The 25,019-nt window shown below is 39.8% G+C and overlaps 2 protein-coding genes across 3 annotated transcripts; one reads left to right on the top strand and one right to left on the bottom strand.

Annotated features, from left to right (window-relative positions):
* The first annotated feature begins 1,203 nt into the window (after window positions 1–1,203).
* On the top strand, window positions 1,204–15,800 carry LOC111218185 (collagen alpha-2(VI) chain-like). 2 transcript variants are annotated; one of them, XM_022740342.1, is made up of 28 exons: window positions 1,204–1,358; window positions 2,539–2,718; window positions 3,900–4,510; window positions 4,622–4,642; window positions 4,764–4,829; window positions 4,935–4,988; window positions 5,120–5,164; window positions 5,258–5,284; window positions 5,379–5,405; window positions 5,496–5,540; window positions 5,635–5,688; window positions 5,984–6,046; window positions 10,481–10,543; window positions 10,638–10,691; window positions 10,787–10,822; window positions 10,906–10,968; window positions 11,449–11,511; window positions 11,812–11,874; window positions 12,020–12,082; window positions 12,170–12,220; window positions 12,300–12,398; window positions 13,364–13,426; window positions 13,532–13,567; window positions 13,655–13,700; window positions 13,811–13,963; window positions 14,306–14,761; window positions 14,855–14,893; window positions 14,975–15,800. In XM_022740342.1, the coding sequence occupies exons 2-28, from the start codon at window positions 2,553–2,555 to the stop codon at window positions 15,574–15,576; spliced, it is 3,129 nt and encodes a 1,042-aa protein (XP_022596063.1). In that variant the 5' UTR covers window positions 1,204–1,358; window positions 2,539–2,552; the 3' UTR covers window positions 15,577–15,800. The 2 variants fall into 2 exon arrangements, with proteins under 2 accessions (XP_022596063.1, XP_022596064.1); XM_022740343.1 differs by lacking the exon at window positions 1,204–1,358 and adding an exon at window positions 2,113–2,300.
* Window positions 15,801–15,903: 103 nt separating this feature from the next.
* Window positions 15,904–24,683, bottom strand: xrcc5 (X-ray repair cross complementing 5). The gene is made up of 21 exons (XM_022740344.1): window positions 24,611–24,683; window positions 24,160–24,273; window positions 23,846–24,029; window positions 22,648–22,696; window positions 22,425–22,547; window positions 21,873–22,052; window positions 21,612–21,726; window positions 21,194–21,332; window positions 20,992–21,104; window positions 20,835–20,897; window positions 20,617–20,754; window positions 20,428–20,518; window positions 19,470–19,600; window positions 19,074–19,270; window positions 17,697–17,790; window positions 17,511–17,580; window positions 17,250–17,359; window positions 16,889–16,985; window positions 16,615–16,682; window positions 16,428–16,502; window positions 15,904–16,242 (listed from the first exon to the last, which is right to left on the bottom strand). Exons 1-21 carry the CDS (start codon window positions 24,623–24,625, stop codon window positions 16,228–16,230), a joined length of 2,181 nt encoding a protein of 726 aa, XP_022596065.1. The 5' UTR covers window positions 24,626–24,683; the 3' UTR covers window positions 15,904–16,227.
* Window positions 24,684–25,019: the final 336 nt, after the last annotated feature.

Genomic DNA, 25,019 nt, shown 5'->3' with positions numbered 1-25,019 from the left:
GATGAGCAATAAACTACCAGTAACAGATACTGCATGAGACTGGAGATGAAACACTACGCTGTAGACAGCATAGTGCCTCATCTCCATTACTCCACCAAACACAGTGAATGAGAAGACTGCAAGCATGTAGACATGGATGTAAACAATGTAGGTTTCAAATTTTTAAGGAAAAAACAACAACTTTGCAGTTGTTTAATGAGCAAGGAAATACCTTTAACACAATTGTTAGACCTCAAAGATGAATGTAAACAATTAATGTAAACTGACTCTTTGTTTACAAGAAAATCCACCAGCAGAATATTCAACTTTAGTAAAAGTACTGCATTCAACATCCTTGTCAGTAAAGTATAGAAGCAATAAGAGCAAAATGTACCTAAAGTATCAAAAGTACAAGTGCTCCAAATGAAAGGAAATGGTCCCGGTGTGTTTTATTATATCTTATGGATTCTTATTCATGTGGATTAAATATTGATGCACTGATGTGTTGTAGCCTATCTTACAGTTTTAGTAGGTCAAAGTTGACCTATTTAATTCACTGTTGAGCTTATCAAATTTAACACTGCATTGCAAAACATTTTAAAAGGTTATCATGTGTTTTTTTGTAAAATCTTGACCTATAAAGTCAAAAAATGTCAGTACTCAAGATTCAATGTTTGTTTAATTTGACCCGTGGGTCAAAAACCAAAGTTTGTTTATAAAACAGAAAATCAGCAGATCCTCAAATGGAATTTTGCTTTAGAAATGATTAGATTGATATATCAGTTATCAAAATGGTTGCAGACTAATTTTCTGTCAATCAGCTAATGGACTAATCGAATAATGGCTTCGAACTATAAACTTTGGAGAGTTACAGCAGCTAAATTCCAACATGACATCTCTCTTGCTGTATAGTCTTGAAACATAAACAGAGAGTGAGTGCGTGCAGCTTTCTCCATGTAAGGATATGGAACAGTGGAGTTGATGTGTTTGTAAAGCTGCTGTTTGGACAGACACAGTGACATTTATTCTGTCAGATCGGGCAGATAAATAGATTTTTGTATTTACTTAAAGCCACTTTATTTTCCAGAATTGTTCTTCTTGGTTATGGAGACTATGCTGTCTAAGTCTAAGTATCCAGCTGCTTTTTCACGCTCATCTAAACATCAAGCGGTGAAACTGCACGCGGACGCGCTCGTGCGTCATTTGAGAATAAAAACGGACGGCCCCTCGCGCCGAGCTGACCCTGACTGAGCCTGCTGATACGGAAACTCTGTGATTGAGATGATTATCCGAAGTTTACAGACTGTGGAAATTGCTTGAATTTCCTGACAAGTCTCAAGTCTGAGCTTGAATTTTACCTCCTCAGTCCTTTCGTCGCGGTGAGTAGGCTGCGACTTTATTTGAACTTTTATAAAAGTTAAGTTTGGTGTAGCCTCATGTTTGGCGCACCTACTGATCCACAGCGTTTAATATCAGATCTTTAGTCGTCTGTTTGTCTTCTCTTGATTTTAAAGCTGTACTGTAGTATGAAGAGTGAAACTATTCAGAGCACATATTGTGTAATAAGGCCAGGCCAGTGGATGTTAATGTAGACTTCTAATGGAAGTAGGCTTTACTCACAAGTAACTTATTAGCAGCAAAATGTACTTAAAACGTCCTCATCATCCAGAATGGCCATGTTTAGGGCGTTATATTATTATATATCATAGTATATTGGACCATAGTTATTGATGCACTGTCCATAACCAGTATTTTAATATTGTGGCTGGTTGAGGTGAGGCTAAATCGGATTACTTTATATTCTGTGTAACAGTGCATCAATTTTATAAGATGAGCTAATATTTTGGATGTAAGACTGCAAGTAACCTGTTATCAGTTAAATAAATATAGTGGAGTAAAAAGTTCTATATTTCTCTGTGAAATGCAGTAGAGTAGAAGTATAAACTAACATAAAATGGAAATACTCAAGTAAAGTACTTCAGTCCACCACTTTTTTCTTTGTGTTTTGATGTTCTTGACAGGAAATGGTTTGGGAAGCCCCGCTGTGGATTGCGGTTTCACTAAACCATCACTTTAAGATCATTTTTATTTGTTGATGTTGGTTTAAGGGAATTTTCTGCGTTTCCAGATGAAGTCTTCCTCACCTATACAGCACACACCACTGTCTTAACAGCTCAAACAAAACAACTGTACTCTTCTAGGAGGTTATTTCCCTACACAAAATCTCATCCAGGTCCTAGTTGGTCTTACTTGTGTTTTGGGGTTCTTGAGATTAAATAGATTGGAAACCCACCGCCCTGGATCTCAGCTTCACTAAACAGGTGGGAAGCAACAACCAGAAATTTCATTTCAGCCACAATTCAAATATTTTTTCCACACAGTGTGGTTATTCACTGTCATTGTTTAAAACAACGATAAACATTCCTGAGCTCTGTCGAGCCGCCTTCTGTGAAGACTCACTTGCCTGACAGCTATTTCCTGCATTTAAAGGGAGCTTTGGAGTTAAAAGTAAGCCTTCAACAACTGACCTATCCATTCCTCTCTGTATTTATTTTTTAGGGGTTGCAGGAAAAATGGAGATGATATCAGGGTTCATTTTTCTGTGTATGCTCCAAGCTGCAATCCCTCAACATCTGGACCCTCGTGGGCCAAGGCCAATGCCTGGGCAAGGTGACATTGAATCAATAACTCCACCTCCAGTCCTACCTGAGCCCACACCAAGACCTGGAAGTTGTGAGAGTGAGTTCCACTGATTACTTTTCAGCTCAATAAAACATGATTATAATGTGCAAATTTTGGAATTTGCCCCATAAGAATATAATCTTTTGTGTATTCAGTAGTGGAAGAAGTGGTGGTGGGAGTATTCAGATATTACTCCATTAAAAGTCTTGTATGCAAGATATTAATTAAGTTAAAGTAAACAAGACAAAATTCAGTATCAAAAATAAAAGTACTCATTATATAGAATGGTCCCTGTTAGTGTTTCACTATCATATAATTGGATTATTATTACTGATGCATTAATATGGTCAGCACCTAGAGTTTATTTTGATTGATTTATATACATTTTGGTTGTTAAATCTACAAGAATACATCAAAATGTATCAGCTTATCATCTGAAAAGTAGCTATTAACTAAAGCTTTTGAAAAAAATATAAATATAGTAAAAAGTACAATATTTCCCTATTAAATGTAGGGAACTTTACTGACTCAAGTAAAGTAAAAGTACCTCAAAGCCATACTTAAGTACACAGTAAAGATACTCCATTAACAGTAAATGGCTGGCATTGAAAAGTATAATCAGGAAAGTGTACTTAAAGTATCAAATACTCAATGCAGGAAATTGTCCCCTGTGAGTGTGAATTATTATATATTATATCATTAGATCATTATAACTCATTAATGCATTAATGTGTAAGCAGTTTTTTTCTGTTGTGGTAGGTTGAGGTGGAGCTAATTTGTAACTATTTTATGTAGAGCTGTGACATCTTCACCTTACTTGTTTTGTCCAACCAATAGTCCAAAGCTCAAATTTATTAAAAGTAAAATTGAATTAAACATTATCATTTTTATGAAAATTATTAAATAAGCATTAGATCTTCATAACTGAAAATCTAGTATCATATTTGATAAGCTCTTCTTATGTTTTGTATGCAAAAATCTTATATTTATAAAGTAACTAAAGCTGAATGAAAAGTATAATGTTTCCCTATGAAATGTAGTGGAGTGGAAGTATAAAGTGACATGAAAAGATTATACTCAAGTAGAGTACAAGGACCTCAAATTTGTACTTAAGTACAGTTGTTGAGTAAATGTACTTAATTACGTTCCACCACTGCATATAATACATTGTAATATGTGTCAAAGGCAACAAACTGTGCAGTAAAGGTACTTAAACTTGAGTCACTCTTCTCCTGCAGCTGGGATAATCGATTGTCCCATCAAGCTGTATTTCACCATCGACACCTCAGAGTCCATCGCCTTACAGGAGTCCCCGATAAGTGTCCTGGTGGACAACGTCATAGAGTTCACCAAGATCTTTGTCCAGAGGCTGGCTGATGAGGAGTACAAAGGCCAGATCCAGATCAGCTGGTCTATAGGAGGCCTGTATTTCTCCCAGAAGCAGGTTGTCTTCAGCCAGTTTACGACCAAAGAGAACTTCATCAGGAATCTCGGTTCAATCGAATACCTGGGCAAAGGCACCTATACCGACTGTGCCCTGAAAAACATGACCCACCATGTGACCCAGCACTACTCAGGGACGAGGGCTGTCCTCTTCTCTGTCGTCATTACTGATGGTCATGTGACAGGAAACCCATGTGGAGGGATCAAGGTGATGGCAGAGAGGGCCCGGGACAAAGGGATCCATATTTTCTCAGTGGCATCGTCCAGACGAATTGACAAATTAGGGATGAGCGATATAGCCAGCTCCCCCCAGGGAGTTTACCGTGACGACTACATAGCTGTGGATATTGTTGACGGGCGACCAAAAATAAAGACTGAATCTATCGATCGTATCATACAGGCCATGGTGAGCCGAAATGTTGTACCCATGTTGCCTTAAATGATTGTGTTTTGATTCAGCTTTCGTTACAGTATCACTATCAGGCATTTTTCACTTACTGCTGTCTTTTCTTTGCAGAAATATCAAGCGTATTTACAGGTAAAAATGATTAGATGTATTCTATTAACGAGACTAGTATTTAAAAAGGGGTTTTGGATACATTGCTGCTTTTATGTATTACCACATTTAATATTGTTTTATTTTCCTCCTTGCTCTTTAGTGTTACAAACCAAAATGCTTCGAGTCTCCTGGGATGCCTGGACCAAAAGGGCTTCCAGGTCAGAAAGTGAGTAAGGGAAAACAAAATCAATACAATATATGAATGATGTGTGTAAATTTCTGCTTGTACCAAATATTGTGTTAAAATGTCAATATTTCTTCTTATGTATAGGGTGCAAAAGGAAACACAGGTCAACCTGGGCCAAAAGGTGACAAGGGTAGACAGGTAGGAAGTAGTAGGGAGAATGTATGTCTACAGGAATTTAATAAACAGCAAGTCATTGTTAAACTTTAAAAAATCTATTTAAACAGACTGTATCATCATTTCAATGGTTAATATAATTTACTATATTTCAGGGTGATCCTGGCATTGAAGGTCCAATCGGACACCCTGGTCCAAAGGTTTGTTCAGGCTGATAATTATTTTTGCTTAGTAGTTATCTAAGGTCCCTTTTTTTTATCTCAGTAACATGTCCTTCTGTGCCTTTTTTACAGGGAGAGGTTGGTTTGAAAGGTGACAAGGTGAGAGCTAAACTTTATATTCCTGCTCTTCTGTTCCATTTGTCAAATTGAGAGAAGTTTTATTTGGATTAATACATTTGTTTTACCTCATCAGGGTGAAATCGGAACAAGTGGAGCAAAGGTAAATAATGTTTTTCTTTTTATATCCTACTACACCCAACACAGTCAACTGTAGTTAAGTTTCTGTCTTCACTGACGTCCAAATTCTCAGGGTGCGGAAGGACAACCTGGCAGGAATGGAACCGATGGCCAAAAGGTGAGTTTTCATACAACACAGCAAAATGTACAGTTGACCATGACTTGTATATGCTCAGTATATTAATATATAATTGTTTCTCTGAAATCGTCAGGGTAAAATTGGCCGAATTGGAGCTCCTGGTTGCAAAGGTGATCCAGGTGATAATGTGAGTTTACTATTTATACAAATTTATTTTTCGCATGTTAATGTCAAGGTCCTAGTATTTACTTTCATGTAAAACAGCTGTAGAACAGCTGCTACAAATGTTAAATGTGATATATTGTGATTAAGGTGAGAACATGGTGGTAAGATTATTAATAGGCCCAGTTCTATTCTAATCATCTTATTTAATCATACTGATTAAAAGATGCATGTGGTTAGTTAAATTTTAAATGCATCAGCCACAGAGCTGTTTACTAGTTTACTTAACTACTGAATCATTTTGTTCTTGTCTCTTAAAGGGACCAGATGGTTATGTTGGAGAAGTTGGTGACACTGGACCACCTGGTGACAAAGGAGTAAAGGTCTGTATTAAATCAAAACTAGGATCTTTTCTCTCCCATTAAATGAAGCAATTGAAAAAACAACATTCAGCCAACTTCGATCAGCCATGCAAGGGCTTTAGAATCGGTACACTGCACTACATGGTGTTGTTAGCTGTTTGTCAGTCCATCACTCTGTCCAAGTGAAAGCAAAATATTTACAGCAACTGGAATTGATTCCCATGAAATTCAGTGGAGACCGTCATAGGGCTTTAGTTTTTCCAGCGCATCCAAATCATGAGTGGACAGCAACTAGAAAAGGCAATATATTTGGAGGGAAATTTAAGCTTGTTTTAACTGAAAAAATAGCATATCACAGAGCCTTGAACTTGACTCTCATCTGTTAGAGCAGCTGGGCAACATGCTATGCCAGGAAAACTGTTTTTCTGAGGACGGACAGCCTGGTTCGAGACCTCTGAAGTGCTGTCCATCTCTAGTGTTTTTAGCAATTCAAAAAATCTAGTGTTGTGCTCATTAATTTTTGTTTTCATGGTTGGAAAACAACTGACCAATCAAACCTTTTTAAGGCAAATGGGGAAATCATCTCCAAGAGTGTGGCTATCAATGCATCTATACAAGTTATTGTCAGTCAAGAACAAAAGTAACAATCCGCACAAAAATGTTAATTGCATATAGCAACCACTAATGTGGCGTCTGCATCAACCAAAAATGATATTGATGAAGCAGATATGTTACTCAGTGAGGATTGGTTAGGGCAAAATAAAACTACTCCCTAATGCGAACACTACGTCAAACTGAATGATAAAGTAAAAATTAAATGACAATTCAGTCTCATTATCAAGCTAAATCAAACAAGGGACCTATTCATTGTGAGGCAACAGTGCAAATCATTGACCCAACATGCCTCGGATGCAGAGTGATCTGCAGAAGCACACACCTTCCTGAAGAGAAGTCGAGCTAGCCAACACCACACACCTGTGTGAGCTGGATAGTCAAGGGAAAGCAGAAGGTTGTGAGGGAGACACCGAACAGGTCTCAGATAGTTTCAGACAGTAACTGCCCAAAATTACAGCAGGTATCAGTTGATGAACATGGATGTTAACACAGAGTTTAAATACTTTTAAGTTAAAAGGGGGAAAAGTGAAAGATTCTGTCTCAGTGGCAGTGAATGAGAGGTCTCTCCAAGTAACATATATCAATTACAAACAAATGAACAAAGTTTTCTATGTGGAACTAGTTAGTGAGATTAAGTGAGACTACCATGTGTAGCGTTAACGCCATATTTTTGAATTTACTCTCGTTGAAATGGGGCACCAGTCCTCTGGGAGGACAACAATGAATTACTTCATTGCCAAATTTTTTAATCTCATATCGGAAGCCATGACTTCTCGATTCAATGGATCTCCAGTCTCTACGTCAAAAGAATACAACAGGACAACAACTGGGTGTAAATAAAGGAGTTTATTTAACTAAACTATTATCTACAGAGTAAATGCAAGGTGTAATAATCATAAAGATGAAAATAATAAGGAAATGAGCAGTGTGATGAGTTGGCAATGGTGGGAGAGGATATGTTATGGCTATGCACTATGGCTATAGAGCTAATGATGCTACATCTACGAATTAGGTTTGATGATTAAATATTGCTATATTTCGACATCAACCCAGTCATGAGCAGAGTGTTAAGACCGGCCTACTGTGAGTTGCGCTGTAGCTGAAGACCCTCGGCTGGAACCCAGGTGGCTGTGGTTGCCGTGGTAACCCCGGAGACGCGGGATCTAGGTGGATTCTCCTGGAGGCCGTGTCCCGTTATCACGACGACGGATTCTGCCGGTGTCTCAGCGGTTCAGCTCTGGTGGAGTTTGCCAGGAGACTTTATGTCTCGGGCACTCTTGATTTCTGCTCGGCTTCTCTGCAGGCGGTCGTGCAGAGGTGTTATCTGCCGGTGTCTCTTGCAGGTTGATACGAAATAAACTCTAATGCTCTTCACTTTGGCTGGATAACTTTAGAGGAGACTGGCGTTGACCAGATGACTCTAAAGTTGTCAAAATCTTCAAAAGGAAAACTTGATTATTAAAAGTTACAAAATTACTCTGAGGCACTTCTGTTGCTTTGGTTCAATTGGTCTTGACTTGGCTTATAAAAATAAAAGATTGCGCATGTAGACAAAAATCATGTTACTTGTAGCTTGTGGCAAAGAAAAATAAAAGACGCGAAAAGTGCAAAAATGACTAAGAGCCATGAGTTTGTGGCTAGCAGCTTAGAGCTAAGAGTTTACATGGCTACAGAGCCGGGCTTTGAGCCGGGACTCTGAGCTTTGAGCAAAGATCTCAGCTTCTAGTTTCTGCATCGTTCCTCGCTTCTCGCATCTTCTTGTCATCTGGGTTCCTCTGACTTTTCTTAACTGACATCTGACCTCTTCTCACCTTTCAGGCTTTTCTGCACTTCTCCGACTTTTGTGACCTGTTCTGCTGATCTTCTTGGAACTGATTTTCTTGGAACTGAACTATGTGAATTGATCACGACTGTTTTATCCCCTGGGGGCTGGCGCATGTTTCAGGGGTGTCACCCATCGTCTCCTGTGTTTCCACTTGGAGAAGAGAGTAATTTTCCACTGAACTTTGGAATAATTTAATTCTAGAGTTTACTTATAAGCTCGCACATCCGTCTTCCACCATGACCACAAAACATTAAGTGAAATAACATATAAAACTATTTGCGCTAATAATGGCAGAGAGGAGTAATAGGAGTGTTGATTGCATATTACATCCTTCAAACCTGGAATTAATCATGATACAAGTGGTTAACTGATCAAACAACAATATAAACATTTCTCAAAGCTAATAGTCTATACATGTGGATTGTCGGCAGTTCTTTCACTGTAATAATAATAATATGGACATTCTGGATGTCATGTAGTGTGTTACCTTGTGTGAGGGATGCTGACAGTATTGTCACATGAAGGACGTTGTCTTAAAGTCTACATGTTACATTTCAAACATTCTATAGGATAGAAGTTTGGGATTGACCTATTACATAGAGACATCTCAGGAGTTACAGAACAGCTAGATATTTCATTATATATTCTTCCTCAGATCTGTGTCTGTGAAGAGAGTTCTGCTGGTCACTACCCAGGATTGGAATGTGGGTTGTAGTTTATGACTCTTATCTAGAGAGGGACAGAGGAAGGGAGGTTGGTGTGTGTGTTCATGCATGGCACAGACAGGCCAGGATTCACACCTTAGTGATAATCAGTCCTTTTGTTGTTACTTGTCCTATGCAAGAAACAATCAAATATCAATAGACAAAGTCTTATTGTTACAAACTGGAGATTTTGCCTATATTCTCCAGTTGCCTGGTGTCCATTGGTTAATCCTCTGGAGCTGACCCTTTGACCTTTGGTCTGGTTCTGTGTCATTCGGACATGCTAAAACCATGGTCTGTTTGTGGAAGAGGGGTCCTTTGTCTCTGTTTCCTATCAATTTGATAGTTTGATGGTGGGAAGAGTCGCAAAGTGTCAATCCGTAACTCTGCATGTCCTTACAATGAACTTCCTTAATGGCTTGTGACTGATGCCAGGCCACGTATGTACGCTACACATGTTAACGTTAACATTAGTTCAACTGCTGAATTCATGTATTCATAAACAGGAAAACTCCTATTTCAAAATTATTGCTAGCTAGGTTTTAAGTGTAACTTTTTATAGTTTCTAAATATAAACAGCATATAATGTACATACTTTTTATTCAACTACATTGTCTATTGTCTATTAATATTGGAGTTTATTAGGATTAATACTGTGAGCAAAACGGGCTTTTTGGCTATTTATGCACTTATTGGTTGACCTTTCTGTGGTTCTTTTGACTGAGTTCCCATATCTCTGACTTGGAATTACAAACAGGAGGCTGAATGGTTTTGCACATGATTACAACCTGAATGGGGTTACATGAATGTGGCCAAAGCAGCGGAAGCTTTGAAATACAGCTTGGTCGAACCTTGAATCAAGCCTGACAAGCTTAGGCTGAGATATTTTAAAGTGGCCATTGCATTGAGGATAAACCGTGGATGTATTATTGATGCAGTGCTCCACAATAGTACCCTCTTCATGTCAATCAAAGTTTTTCATCCAAGGTTTTTCAGGCTTTCAAATTCGTGGCCTACACCCACATGTGCATTGAAGCCTGGCTGACTGCCCAAACAGAATAACACAAAGTGTATATTTTGAGATGACGCATCCTAGCTTTTAAGTGTATATTCATCCTTATGGTTCAAATTCAGTTTCTAAAGAGATTATTTTGAAGAGAACCTTTTGATGTTTAATTTTTTTTGTCCACTAATGGCAAAGATACCAGAATAGCAAAGTTGTCTATCCATCCATTGGGGCTGTAGACTTTAAGACATGTTAAATGTACATTAGCTAATGTCTTCAGTAATGTATTTTTATTTGTTGCTTAGGGTGATAATGGCCACCCTGGGAAGTCCGGGCGCACTGGTCCTCAGGGTGCACAAGGACCAAAGGTAACCTTCAAATTAAAATACCACTGAAATATCATTCAGAAATGAAGGTTTTTATTTAAAGGGAGAATAACTGGCCTGAATTTTTAATCCATAGGGTGAAAAAGGAAACCCTGGAAATCCAGGGCCATCAGGAAAAAAGGGAACTCCGGTACAGAGGACATTTATTTCTTCATTATAATCACTTCTGTTCTACTGTAAGTTGTTACAAAGCTGACTCTGAAATAAAACTATTAACTCTCGCAGGGGTCTATAGGCTTACCAGGGCCTAAAGGCATAGAGGTATGTCAAAGACTCATTTTTTTACTTTTAATCAAACTTTTTTTGTGAGAATGTAGCAATGATTTTTAAATAAATGTTAACAGGGAAGAAGAGGAGACTCTGGTAAAAAGGGAGCACCAGGACTTGATGGGCCAAAAGGAGAGAAGGTAAGTTCAGTGCTCAGTGCTACAATGCAATATATATATATATATATATATATATATATATATATGTATATCACTCTCACTCTCAATTTCATCTAAAATATGACTCAACTTACAGTAGTGTGTTTTGAAAAAAAAATTCTAAATTCTAAAGAGAACAAGAGGTAAAGAGAGCTAGTGATCTGAAAGCCAATTAACAACTTACTCTGACAAATAAGTTTTGTTGACCTTACTTGAGATTTCAACATCATGACAAGTTACATGAGTTTCAAATCTCTCTGAAGTTTTATTCTTCCAGAGAAAGATCATAAACACATGCCTAGAATAATTAGCCTCTGTTCCTACAGAACACTTCCTAATCAGATTCTCAGGAAAATTCTCCTGAAATACCATTAATGTGTCTCAATGCCTGTTGTGTTTGTATACACTAGTTGATGATTAATGATGTGGTGCAAATCCTGATACAGTCATTTATTTTTCGAGGGAGAACGTGGGCCACAAGGAGGCAGAGGTCGGACCGGGGAAGACGGATTCAAAGGCGCAAAGGTGAGGGAATTGTGCTGTGGGTGGATTTTGGCAGAGCGATGACTCAGCAGCTTCCGAAGAACTCAGCAAGTGTTCTGAGACCTCTGATATGGAAGTTAAGGCTTCATGTACTGGGTATCCTGCCAAAATAGCCTGAGTCTAAGTCTGTTATGATGAACAATTTTCCAGGGAAATTGTTCTGCAGAAAATGTGTTCAGTAGCCTAGTGTTCATTGCTAAATTCCCATCAGCATGAGTACTCTGTGTGGGCTGCAGTGAAGGTGATGTGCGGTAATGTTTTTTGTAACCCTTGTTCTTCCAGGGAGACCAAGGACTACCAGGACCAAGGGGTCAGCCAGGAGAAGCAGGGGCACTTGGAGCAAATGTGTGTTGTTTATCATACATTATAGTGATCAACACCAACCGTTTCTGGTTGGAGTTTCTGCTTTGAGGGTATTCTTAACAAAATATGTGTAAAATAAACTGTAGACAGTGCATCTTTCATTGAAAGTGATTGTTTGTGGTTCCAGGGCACCAAGGGAAATCCAGGAGATTTGGGACCAAGGGGAGATTCTGGACCCCCTGGACCAAAGGTTGGGCAAAGAGTTCAACTTTTGTGATCATCAAATTCAGTAAAAAATTGCAGTGTTTGATGATCTTTTTTTTTTTTTCCTCTAAAGGGAGACAAAGGAAGACAAGGATTCAGCTATCCTGGGCCTAGAGGACCCACTGTATGGTTCTATGTTTACCACATCAAACTTTTGCATGCCTTAAATGTTTTTATTTGACTCTAAAGTATTTCTGCCCCAGGGAGACAAAGGTGATCCAGGCAGGAGAGGATTCAGGGGGGGCAGAGGTGACTGTGGTGCCAAAGGAGATCCTGGAGACAAAGGACCTCCAGGAAAACCTGTAAGATTGATAAATCAACCAAACAAGCAAGTAGATGAACAAAGCCAGGATAGAAATCCATTTAGCTCTGGTGCAACAGAACTACTCTGGACATGCAACCCTTAAAATATTTGCTATGCATACTGCTCAGCCTCAAAGATTTTAAATGGCAGATTCACCCAAATTATGAAAAACATTATCACTTAACAGTAAAGGTATCTACCCATGCAGATAGGTTTCATTTTACTGCCCAAGTTTTGAGATACTGATTCTTTCTGAATTTTCTCCCACCCTCTAATACGATTTGAGTGAAAGGAATTTGGTGCTCACAGCACTGAATAAGTCCTTTTGAAAACTCAACAGCAATGTGTCTTTGCAAAAACAATGTCCCATGCAGTTGAACAATCCACAGACCTCACTGTGATCACTTTTCATTGGGACCTTTTCCTCAGTAGAAAGACGTTCCAAAGAAAACTCTTCACTGGCATGTTTTCCTGAGTAATAGTGTAATTGTTTCTGGAAGCAGATGTTCCTGTTGAATTTCTAGGCACTTTGTTCACCACAAATTAAGTTTTGTTCACCTGTCATGTTTAGATTGAGGCAAAAAATTGGAGAGGATAGTATTGAGTGAGAAAACACCTTGTATGAATTTATGAAGGATTAAGCTGTGAAGTTATTATATATAGTACCTGGTGCTGTTTCTTTTTTAGGCATATCACAAACAATGGTACTACAACAGTCCCAAGAGATCCCAGGAGCCTTGCTAGTGCTTGGTTCTTAGCAAGCAAGCACTGACATAAAACACACAATTAAAGAAATTAAAAACATAGTTTGGTACGTTTTATTTAAGTCTTCTGAAGAATAAGCAACATTTATGTAGTACTGAGCTAAACCAGAGGCAGAACTCAATTCCAAAACAGAACTTCCAAAGAAATACAATACTATGCAGAAAAACAAGTCACTTGCAGTGAAAAATGTCTTTTTAGGGGGAACCAGGTAAGCCAGGTGGGCCAGGAGAAAGAGGACCCAGAGGAAGACCTGGAACTGATGTAAGCAACTGAAGAATCACTTAAATAATGACTTGACCATGCATGCAAATTTGAGATCCAATTGCATTGCTTTCTCTCTCTCTCCCTCTCCATGTGTGTGTGTAGGGTGGCCCAGGACCAGCGGGTGACCCTGGGCTTAGTGTGAGTAAACATTACAGTTTTGTTAATACTACATTATCTATATCTCTTTGGTTGTATTACATCTAACCTGCATACCTGTAACTGCAGGACTGTGATGTTATGACTTACATCAGGGAGACGTGTGGTTGTTGTGGTAAGCAAATATCACCACCGTCATAAAGGCATGCAGTGTGAGTGCGCTGAGTTAACGCTTTGTTGTCAATATCTTTCAATGCGATGAATAATGTTTGTCTTTTGTCTCAGACTGTGAGAAGCGTTGTGGACCTCTGGACATTGTATTTGTAATTGATAGCTCTGAGAGTGTTGGGCTAACAAACTTCACCCTGGAAAAGAACTTTGTTATCAACACCATCAACAGGCTGGGCTCTATGGCCAGCGACCCTGCGTCACCAACCGGTACAGTCGAGCTAAAACACAGCACAGACATCACTGTAAATCCTTTTGCAGACAGAGTTTCAAGTGACAAGAGGTAGAGGTTGCCATAAAAAATTAACCATTTCCAAAGACTGAATCACTTAATCCACCACTCAATATACAGTTAGAGCCAATAATTTTTGGAAAGCCCCCAGTGCTCTTCACTAACTATACAATAGCAACAAAGTACAGATTGTCAGTGTTGCATATTTTTAGCCATCCAAAGTGTTAATAGTTAATATTTCAACTTCATATTATAAACATTGTAAAACATTGTAGAACATACAAATTCTTTGTACTTCCTGACATGTCTACGTCTTCTAGGCACAAGAGTCGGAGTTGTACAGTTCAGTCACAAGGGGACCTTTGAGGCAATTCAGCTCAATGACGCGAACATAAACTCCATGTCTGCCTTTAAAACGGCAGTGAAGAAGCTAAATTGGATTGCTGGGGGCACCTTCACACCATCGGCTCTCGAGTTTGCTTATGAGAACGTCATCAGGAACAGCAAGAGGGCCCAAGCCAAAGTATCCGTGGTGGTGATCACAGATGGCCGCTATGACCCGAAAGACAACGAGACTCTGCTTGATTACCTTTGTGTTCACGGCGATGTTGTGGTGACTGCCATTGGGGTAGGTGATATGTTTCTAAAGAAACAGGATGATGAAATCTTGAGCTCTATAGCATGTCACAGGCGCGAACGTATCAGAGAGATGAAGAATTACGTTGACTTGGTGGCTGAGGACTTCATAGAAACAATGGAGACTGTGCTCTGCCCCGGTAAGCCTGTACCAATACACTCAACAGGATGACAAAACTGGTCCATCTTACCATTTGTCTGACCTAGAGTATGTCCATGTGATTCCCTTCCAGACCCAGTGATTGTGTGCCCTGATCTCCCCTGTAAAAGTGGTAGGTGTTAGTCATGGCTAGAATCTATATTCAGTGTTTAAATGGAGTGCAGCTAAGTGAGTGATTTTTCTGTCCTTATAGAACCTGATGTAGCTCCATGTGTCGAGCGGCCGGTGGATTTGGTGTTTCTACTAGATGGCTCAGAGCGCCTTGGGACGGCGAACTTCCAGCAAGTCCGTGAATTTGTGAAGAAGGTGGCAGACAGACTGGGACTGGCCCGGAGCAAGACTGATGGTATGCGTGCCCGCTTAGCACTACTAGAGTTCGGCAAGGAGAACGAGAACCACTTAGCCTTCCCTCTCACACATGACCCTGTCATCATCGCTGATGGCATATCACGCTTGCCTTATCTGGATTCTTCCTCTAGCGTGGGGCCTGCCATCTTTCACACCATCAACAACATCTTGGGTAGACAAAATGTTCGCAACACAAGACCCAATGCAGAGATTTCATTTGTTTTCATCACAGACGGCATCACTGGCAACAGCAACCTGGACGAGGCAGTTAGTGCAATGCGTACTGCACAGGTTGTCTCCACAGTGATAGCCACTGGAAGTGACGTTGACCAAGAAGTCCTAACAAAGCTGGCCATGGGTGACCAGAATGCAATCTTTAAAGGAAAATTTATGTCTGATCTAACCCAGTCTGGCTTATTTGACCGTTTCATCCAGTGGGTATGTTAAAGAGAGACCATGCTCATGTGGACATGAATATCATGCTGGTGCTACTGCTGTTTATCTAGCATTTTAGACACAGGATTCTAGTATGCATTGTACAATTTTCAAATGTTACTGCAACTGTATTCATCCTCAGTATTTTGTCATACAAATACATAGTACAACAAGTTGAGCATTCTTCTACCATTAAGCTTTACTGAGCAAAGATAATAAACTTGCACTTTGTTGGACACTGAAATCCTGTCTTTTGTAAAGTCCCAAATGTTACTAGTGCACATAAATCCTGACATTAAAAGCAATCACTGTATCAAACGTTAATACACATTACCATGGAATTATAACAGGACGTTCATAAAATTTACTTTGAGATTAGACATTTCAGACAAAACATATGTAAGCCCTAAACACTTTTGGTAAATGCTAAACACAAGAGTCGTCTTCTTAAAACAGTACGGGTGTAAACAACAGTTAAGTAAACACTTCTCTGTGCAGTATTGCATGTAGTTACTCAATATCACCAGTTGCAAAGTATCAGGGGTCTCCAAGCTGGAGGCAGAACAATGGACGGCTGAATTGGTTTGGTTTGGTCGGGATGAATTATAGCATTCTTCTCATTTCTCTGCATGTTCACTGCAGACACTCCCATTGCCTCCCTTCTTACATCATGTCCAGCTGCAGAGGAAGAGGAAAAAAAAAGAAGTAAGACTAGAGAGTTTATATTAGAAGTCTCAATAGCCCAGACTCATTATGAGACGCTCACTGAGACATATCCTGCGAATATGGAGGAAATAGTTTTGGTGATGTATCTCTTAACACAGATACACATACCATCACAGAAAACTCACACCAACACTTACCAAGTCATCAACATCTCCTGTGTCTTCTGCTGGTGGAGCAGCCACCTCTTCCTTCTTCTCCTCGGCAATCAGAAACTGAGCAAAAAGTAGGCTTCAGTCAGTAATATGGACGGTCTCAAAATCCCCTTAATTTAAAATATTCAGTGGCTGGTTTCTCAACAAAAATTGGAAATATCTTTTAAGTCACCTGATTAGCTTCGTTTTTGGACACGATGCTTCCTTCAACCTCGTCCTTGCTGATCAAAGTTATGGCATCTGTCGAACAGCAATAATTAACTCCACAAACAGTGAACTCCTTTAGGAGACTTGTGATTCAGGCTGCGGGGCATTTTTAAGCATCCCTCAGCTCCCATTTTTGTGTTATTTACTTATTTTGCACTAAAGAAACTATGCAAAAAATGTCATCTCATCCCAAGGGAGGAATGATTTGAGAGAGCCCAAAGTAAAGAGTGTTATCATACCTTGAACAAGCAGGTCCCAGAAGACCTCCAGCCCTCTGTTTGGGATGCTCCTTTTCAGGGACTGGAGATAGCTATTGTACAGATCAGCATTTCCCAGCTGAATTACGAAAGACATGAAACACTCAAAATCCATTTATAAGTCTCCTAAAAGCTCACATCTATATGCAGACACATAAGCACACTCTCACAAGAATTGGCCTCGGTTCAAGTCACAAGAAATGAAATAGACTCACTGTAATCTCCTCAAAATGACTCAATCTCCATGCAGTCTGATATTTTAATATAATTTCACACCAACTCTTATATGGAAACCCCCACATCATGCATTTCCCCAAATGGAAGATAGTGAATGTTTATTTACCTTAACGGACTGCTCTCTAAAAGCCTGGATACAGGTGATGCTTTTCATGTAGTACTGTGTGTTCTTGTTGCTAAGCAACTGCTCTATCCTGTGAGTCAGTTGCTGACAGGCTGGGAAGGACATAGGGGTCACCACAACCAAACAAAGAGATAAACACAATTAAAAGGGCTGAACATGAGTAAGAACTATTTATAAAAGAACTAGAAAAATGTTTATCAGTCCAGCTTGCCAAGGAAAAAGGACAGAAAAACTGGACCTCACCATCTCCAAATGGAATACTCTTCCGCTTGATCAGAGTGCGGAAGTCTCGGGCTGGATCCACGCTTCCCACCTGGTTAAGTGTTTAATATTAGTCAGGGCTAAAGTGAAATGGAAATTTTAAAGAATGCCATGTGACTTTATTTGAAATAGCAGATTTTTGGTGATAATCTCTCCCCTGATTCTCACCGAAGTAACAGAGCCTTCAGCAATGTCAGCCAGGTTATACTCCTCCTCCTCCTCTTCATCTCCTTTTACCTTCTTGGCATCCGGCTCCTCAGAGCTGTAAATCACAAAAGGGTCAGTTACAATACTGAAAATAGTTTTGTAAACTATTATTTTAGTAATCAGTAAAACTTCAGCCACACACCCCTTCAATGTTACAACAATGAAAACCAGAGACCTAGAGATGGGATCACACCAGCTGTGACACCCCTCAACATGTTGATGTTCCAAACCATGAGTGCTGAGTTGTCACTAGAACATTATTACATGAGTTCTCATGGGTCAGACCACACCCATCTTCATTTTGATCTCAACTACACATCAGTAAGGTTTAGTGACTGCACCTTGTACGGCTGTTATGTTATCACATTGACAAAATCTGTCCACAGATAGAGCAGACATAAAATCCTGCCAAAAACCGCCTCCGACTACGACTAGCTGTGGAGAGGCTGACCCAGCGACGTGGGGCTCTCTCAGTTGTCTGACTAATGCTCATTGGGTTTTTTGAAAATAGAGATTTTCAGAGTGAAGTGGCAATTTTTGGTGCGTTTCAATGGAAAATCTAATACATTACAAAAATGCCTTAGTGAGATGAGAAAAGTAGCATTGGTTGCTGGGTAACAGACATTAAAGTTGGTGACTGATGTTGGATGGAGTATTTAGGATTACCTAAAATAAGATAGGAGTTAAGGATTTCTAACGTTAGTTAGGATTTGCTTCTGTAATACAAACTGGGAAAAATACTATCTTATACTCTTCCATTCTTAACTTAAGACTTAAGATAGGACGTTTCTATAATATGGCCACAGGACCACATTTGCCATGATGACACACACACACACACGCACACACGCACACACACACACACACACACACACACACACACACACACACACACACACACACTACTAGTCAAGTTGCAGGCGATATGGTCACAATCGTACCTTCTATTCCTGAGTTACAGCGTTGAATAACGTCCAGTTTGTGTAGAACTTTATGATGTCACTGTGAAGTTTACCTTTGAACTTTTAGATATAAAGTGTTCAAACAGACATTTTATATCCAAACAGTTATGGCCAAACCAGAATGGCCAACCCTGGCCATTGACCATCAAATTTTAATCAGGTCCAAGTCAACGTTTGTGCCAAATTTGAGGAAATTCCCTGAAGGTGTTACCAAGATATCGCGCTCACAAGAATGTGACAGACGGACAGATGGACAAACCAAAAACGTAATGCCTCCGTGCGGGCAATACCAGCCACGCTGTCACCACTGGTAAACATGACAAACAGCCTCGTCTGTGACATTTAAAGACCCACCACCATACTCAATCAAACTTACTCTTTGCCAAAAATCTGAGCACTTGTCTTCAACTTCTTTTTCTTCTCCACTTCTGTTAGAGTAAACTTCCTCTTCATCTCCTCTAGTGGAGCTCGGCAACGTTCATTAATGACCTCAGGGCACTCAAGAGCAGCCTTCAGCCACGGCTCCATGGGGGGAAGGGGGGTACCGGGGTTTACTGCTCGATGATGCAGACACTGAAAGAAAGGTTGAGTAAAGAAGGCGAGACAGATGGTGACTGAGAGAGATGCAATTCTGGTTGGGTATCAACAGCCGCTTGCTGATGAAGCTCTATTCAGGCAGATGAAAGCTTTTTCCATCTGTCTCACTTTTGCCATCTGCCCCAACTCAGATTAGGAGTGTCGTATATCTGAAATACAAAATGTACTGCAGTACCTGGAAGTGTCTCTGGAAGGCAGGGTTTGGAATGTGATGGACCTTGAACATGTCCTTTTGTTCTCCATTCTCATCTTCCTCCACCAACATCATGGAGTCAATCAGAGAGTCCACAGCAGACAGCTGAGTGTCTGGGGAAATCACATGTTACTCAACACTACATTCAAGTCTATTCCCCCATTGATGCATATCACAAAAAAGCCCTGCAAATAAAATGATCAATTTATGAAAAATATATTATTTATTATTAAACTACCCAACAGCATATAAAGTCAGTGAATCAGTGCTATTCCAATACATGTATAAATATACCACTCTGAATGAAGCCATTTTACATTTTAGTACTTTAAATTTTGATACTTAAAAGTACATGTTCCTGCCAATACTTCTGTACATTTATGTCAGGAAGACTTAGAATGCAGGGCTTTTATTTGCAATCGAATATTTTGGATATTGGTACTTTTACTTCAATAAAATATCACAATAACTTCTTCCACCAGTGGCAGTCAGTATCAGTCATGAAGATCTGAATCTGTGCCAGATGTAGATGTAACAGCAGCTGCATATAGGCATGCCGACGTGTGCCACCTACAGGCAGCAAGAGTGGAGGTGCAGTGCTAAAACTGCAGCAGCTTTTATTTTCTGCACCTGTAGGAGGCAACATGGACATGTTTACATCCGCAGGCCTAAGCAGGAGGATTAGTCCGACACAGAAAAGACTCCTGTGGCAAAGAATCTGCTGCATGTTAAACATGAATGTGCAAGTTTGTGCGTGAATTACGGGCCCCATTCCATGAGGTGCTTCAGATTTAGAAAGAACTTACATAACGTCAGCTGTGAGGATGAACCAGAGCTTGTACCACACGAGTGAAATTTTTTAACTAAGTTCAATACTGTCAGTGCTTTTGAAGCAACAAGAGTTAATACTTTGAATAAACATGACATGCAGAAACCGTACCTGATGGAGTTAACTTTTTGTTGTTTTCAAGAGAAGGAAATGTGAATTGTCTGAGGTCTTCTGTGAAGGGCAGCTGGACGTACATTAGACACTATGGAGGGCGAGAGATGGGCCGTCACCTCTGTACCATTTCAAAAAGGTTGAGCGAATAAACTTGAAAACAGCATGTTTAGGACTCTATTATCTCACCTCATAGTCCTGCTTGATACAAGGGAAAGCTGCTCCGACTTGAGGGTTGCTGCGTCGGTCATACGCATAACGGACAATGGCCACCATTTTGAGCTCATCCAATGCCCGGATGACAGCGGACAGTGCTACTCCTGCATGCTGCTCAGACACAAGCATGTCAGTATCAATGTATGTATATGTGGGACACAAGCAGTGTATCCGGTTCACTCTATTCTCACCTCATCGTCCCTGGCAGCAAACATCTTGATGACCTGACTTCCCATGAACTGATGACGATGTACCTGTAAGCAGACAGTAAAAAGAAACGCAAAGTTGTTTTACTTGAATGCCTTTTAGATGTCACATTTAATCACACTGTCATAAAAACTACAATACCATGCTTTGTTTGGTAAAGCCCAGAACAGCAAAGCACTTCCCATCGTGCTTGTATTTCATCTGCTCTTGATCTACTTTGGAGAAGGGAACAATGTCACTTCCATAACGAAAACCTGGGAATGGAGAAAAAGTGGACTTAAATGATGAATGAATGAATGAATGGTGCTGAGGGGTAAACACTGATTTCAAACCACTTCTTCACCTTGAATGGTATCATCCTTTTGCACCTCTGTCTCGTTGTCATCATCCAGACAGTAGACAGTCTCTCTCTTCACGTCCTCTTTCATGGTGGTTTGAGCCTCAACTGTAATCCACATCTTCTTCAGCTTCTCCTCTGTCACCTGTTGGACATAACGGGTAGTATTTGTGGCAGACGAAAGCTTCTGGTTTCCTTAGCAATGCTATGTGACTATTATTGATGATCTATGTTCTGTGTAAATTTGTCTAGTTGTTTGTAGTGACGGAGCAGCTTAAAGGCTTAAAAACTACAGTGTTATGACTACACGTGGATATGCAGTCCCTAATTCAGACAGGACAGGATTCAGCACTTGCTCACCAGCCAATGACAACTGACCATTCAATAAAGCTGTTGTGGTAAGTGCACTTCACAGTCAACTTACAGCTTTATACCCAACAACACGTATGGACAGAGAGCTGCCAATCGTCAGCTGACAGGGCCAGGCCATGGGTCTCCTCTCAATCCGCTTGAACATGCACAGCTGCTCGATTGCATTCCTACAGCAGGAGTGAAGTGCAAGGAAAGCAAAGTTTATGGCGTTAACTACTTTTGAATGTAAAACGAAATCCAAAGGCAAACAAGAAAAAAAAGTTGAAGTTAGACATGAAATTAATCATCCGGTGTTTAATAAGAGCCCTCCAACCTGAATGTATAAATTTGATCCAGACCGTCCTCCTCATCCAGACTTAGCAACATGTGTTTCATCATGTCCAGGCCCTGCCTCTGTTCCCCAGATAGACCTTTGCCTGTCCCTGGGTGACTGTGGCCCCTTCCATTTGCATCCCCTCCACCCTCCTCATCCTCCTCCACAGGGAACGGCAAACTGCTCATGTAAACATTCAAGAAGTTGCATAAAGAATCATAAAAGTGACCAAATGTCAGGAAACTAGCCAGATCAGTTTAACATCAAAAAAGCTTTGATAAGAACACATTTTATCCACAGTGACTTCTGACAAGTGCACAATAAGTGTTAAGTGAATCAAGACAAAGGTACCTGAGTTTGAAGATATGCAGAAAAAAATAAAATAAAATGTACATTATTTTTTCAAGCAAAAAATGAATCAAATATTGTTAAAATGTCAGCTACCAGCAGAATAAACTATAGCTCTCAAATAGCCTGATTTTGTTGCTGTATCACATATAGCAATAAATATTAGTTTTTAAATTACACATTGTTAAAATGCTTGAACCTTACAAGAACTGCAAGGTGATGCCAGCATGTTTAAGGTTGTCAATAATAACATCCAGCTGGTCTGAACTGGCCTGGGTGCTGAGGTCAGTCAGGAGGGCAATGTTGAGACGATTGTACTTCTTCCCACTGAAAAGAAATCCCAAACACAATCTCAGCCACACCACTGAACAACCAGTAATTTATTCAGCACAGTGAAGCTGGTTATGAGATACAGGCAACATCTTACCTGGTTGCTGTCTGAAGGAGATCCATGCAGACAACAAGCGCATCCAGCCCTATTGAATAGTGGTTAGGGAGCTAACATTATATTACATATCATCTGGCAACATGAGGCTCTGTGCGGTACCTGTTACACTTCGCACTGGGCCTACAGATAATTTCATAGTCAAAATTTGGGAAACTAAAGCAAACTTTTTTTGATTCATCTAGTAAATTTACAGGAATTAGATCACACATATTAAGACTCACTGTCAAAAATAGGCACAAATGCACTTAAAATTTGCTGTCCAGTCAAATGTTTATAGGTTGTCCACTTTAGCTTGGAGCTTTTGACTGATGGGACCAAAGAGCTGTACTTAGGTCATGTAAAGTATTGACACTTGAGCAAGTTCTACTTGCTGAGTAAGGCCGTGGAATCGCTAGAAAAGTGGACTTTGCATTTAAATTATTTACCACAGATAAGAATAAATTCCCATTCTCATGTTGTTTTTGTTGGAAATATTCCACAGACATCAAAGCCCACACACATCCTTGATCTACCCACACTGGTATTTTCAATTACTGCGCCTATACAGACATCTACTCAGGTCTATTTGGATATGTACGGCTCATTTGGGCATATAAATGGAGCAGAGTAATCAGTAAATTGTTAATTACACCTGTGCTTTTCTTGCTATGACAAGTTGCCTGCAGTGAAAAGGTTCACTGAGGGGCTTTCAGCAAGCCCTTTGTTATTACAACAGGTGTGAAGTAAAAAGAAAAATCCCTGGAAGTTATGTAGCATAGCATGAAGTGAATGATATCTATAAAAGCCTCTATCTTAGAACATGTAAATTAATATCACAATGTCAATATTTATTGTAATGTAATACATCTTCTGAAAAAACTAACCCAGCTGAACTAACAACCCAACAGGTGTGTTTGTTTTGGCTGATTCAGAAAATTAAATATCTCACAAAACAAGATCACATTGGTGTAAAATCACAAAATCACAAACAATAAGCACCTCATGGTGAGTCTGGTTAAAGTCAGCTCGTAACACCAATCAATGCTGCCTGAGAATGAAGATTGTTATTTGTATCTGCATATAACTAATTCTTCCACTGCGGCATTCAGTTTGTTACATTAAATTAAATTTCAAGCCTATATACCTTAAAAAACAGATTTTTTTTTAAACGTATCCAAAATTTCAAGCAAAAGGATACAATCCACCTGCTGACTCTCTGGCTGGATCTGATTCTCAATTTCCTCCAGTAGGTCAAAATCTGGTATCATTAGGTTGCGGTGGACGGTGATGTTCTGGTACTGGCCGTCCCGGGCCAGAGGGTTTTTGGTGGAATCGGTGCCAAGAAGAACTAAAGCCAGTTCATCCTTAGTCTCAGCAAAAACCTGTCAGAAGACAAAATACATGTCCAGTGTGCATAAAAGATGACAGACACTTCTCATGATAGTAGTTTTGATGTGTTCATTGTTATGAAAAATGTATAAAATGGATAAATGGATAAATGGATAAATGTACCTGACGCTGGACAAACTTCTGGATGACTTTTTTGGCGAGTTCAAAGGGAGGCTCTTCACCCGGGGCAGAGTTGGACATGGAGAACCCCACATCCATGCACAACACCAGCGCTGACTACAGAGAATAAACAACACATTAATACAGTTTAGGTTTTAATTCGAGGCGACTTGTTTGGTTCAGCACATTAGAGGTGACATAGACAAGCAGATGTTTTAATTTTTGTGTTATTTTGAGGCCAATTGTTCCCATGTTGTCACAGCTACTAGAGACTGAGTTTGTATTCATTCAACATGGGGCGTGTCAATCAGTTTCAACATGTCTCAACATGTTCACTCGTCTGAAATTTGTGACAACTACCTATTCAACAAAGAAACGTTACTGAACACTAACGCTGTTTGTGGTGATTATTTAATCAGTTTCATTTCTAAAAATTTAAAACAAGGTAACTTACTTTAGCCCCTGCCATCTTTCTTTTTCCCTCCTGTGTCACTCTGTTATGGCTCCGGAGAGAAACTGTGACCGGTTCAAAAGAGGATCGGTAAGAATTGTTCCGCAGTTGTCTCAACGAGCTTCGCACGGATCTATACGATCGGCTGCCCACCGTAGTTTAGGATATACCTGCTCACCAAAACCATGGATGTGTTAGTGGAGCCGTGGCCAGCTGTGATAATGATATTGTTATTCGTGGTCTTGTTGAGCTTATGAAGTGCCATAAGATATAGGTCAAACGCCCCCTAGCGTTTCACATAGCACTGTGCACAGAGTGAAATTATAAATGATGCAAATCGACTAGCGGCTAATTTCCGGCCTGTTGCCAGGATTTCAGGAATATTGAGGTCAAATAAAAATACTCATAATTA

This window comes from Seriola dumerili, unplaced genomic scaffold (assembly GCF_002260705.1).
Source record: "Seriola dumerili isolate Sdu_G_001 unplaced genomic scaffold, Sdu_1.0 BDQW01000052.1, whole genome shotgun sequence".
Lineage (NCBI taxonomy): Eukaryota > Metazoa > Chordata > Actinopteri > Carangiformes > Carangidae > Seriola > Seriola dumerili.
This window is presented reverse-complemented; position numbering and strand designations above follow the sequence as displayed.

What these genes read in the sequence shown, in the direction of transcription:
- LOC111218185 (XM_022740342.1), top strand. Translation starts at nt 2,553, where the DNA reads ATGGAGATGATATCAGGGTTCATTTTTCTGTGTATGCTCCAAGCTGCA. An exon ending in CAGGAAAAAAGGGAACTCCG is followed by an intron (nt 10,692 to 10,786) that starts GTACAGAGGACA and finishes TAACTCTCGCAG; the next exon opens with GGGTCTATAGGCTTACCAGG. An exon ending in AAGGACCTCCAGGAAAACCT is followed by an intron (nt 12,399 to 13,363) that starts GTAAGATTGATA and finishes ATGTCTTTTTAG; the next exon opens with GGGGAACCAGGTAAGCCAGG.
- xrcc5 (XM_022740344.1), bottom strand. An exon ending in CTCCTTCAGACAGCAACCAG is followed by an intron (nt 22,548 to 22,647) that starts GTAAGATGTTGC and finishes ATTTCTTTTCAG; the next exon opens with TGGGAAGAAGTACAATCGTC. An exon ending in GCTCAGATTTTTGGCAAAGA is followed by an intron (nt 17,791 to 19,073) that starts GTAAGTTTGATT and finishes TGTGATTTACAG; the next exon opens with CTCTGAGGAGCCGGATGCCA.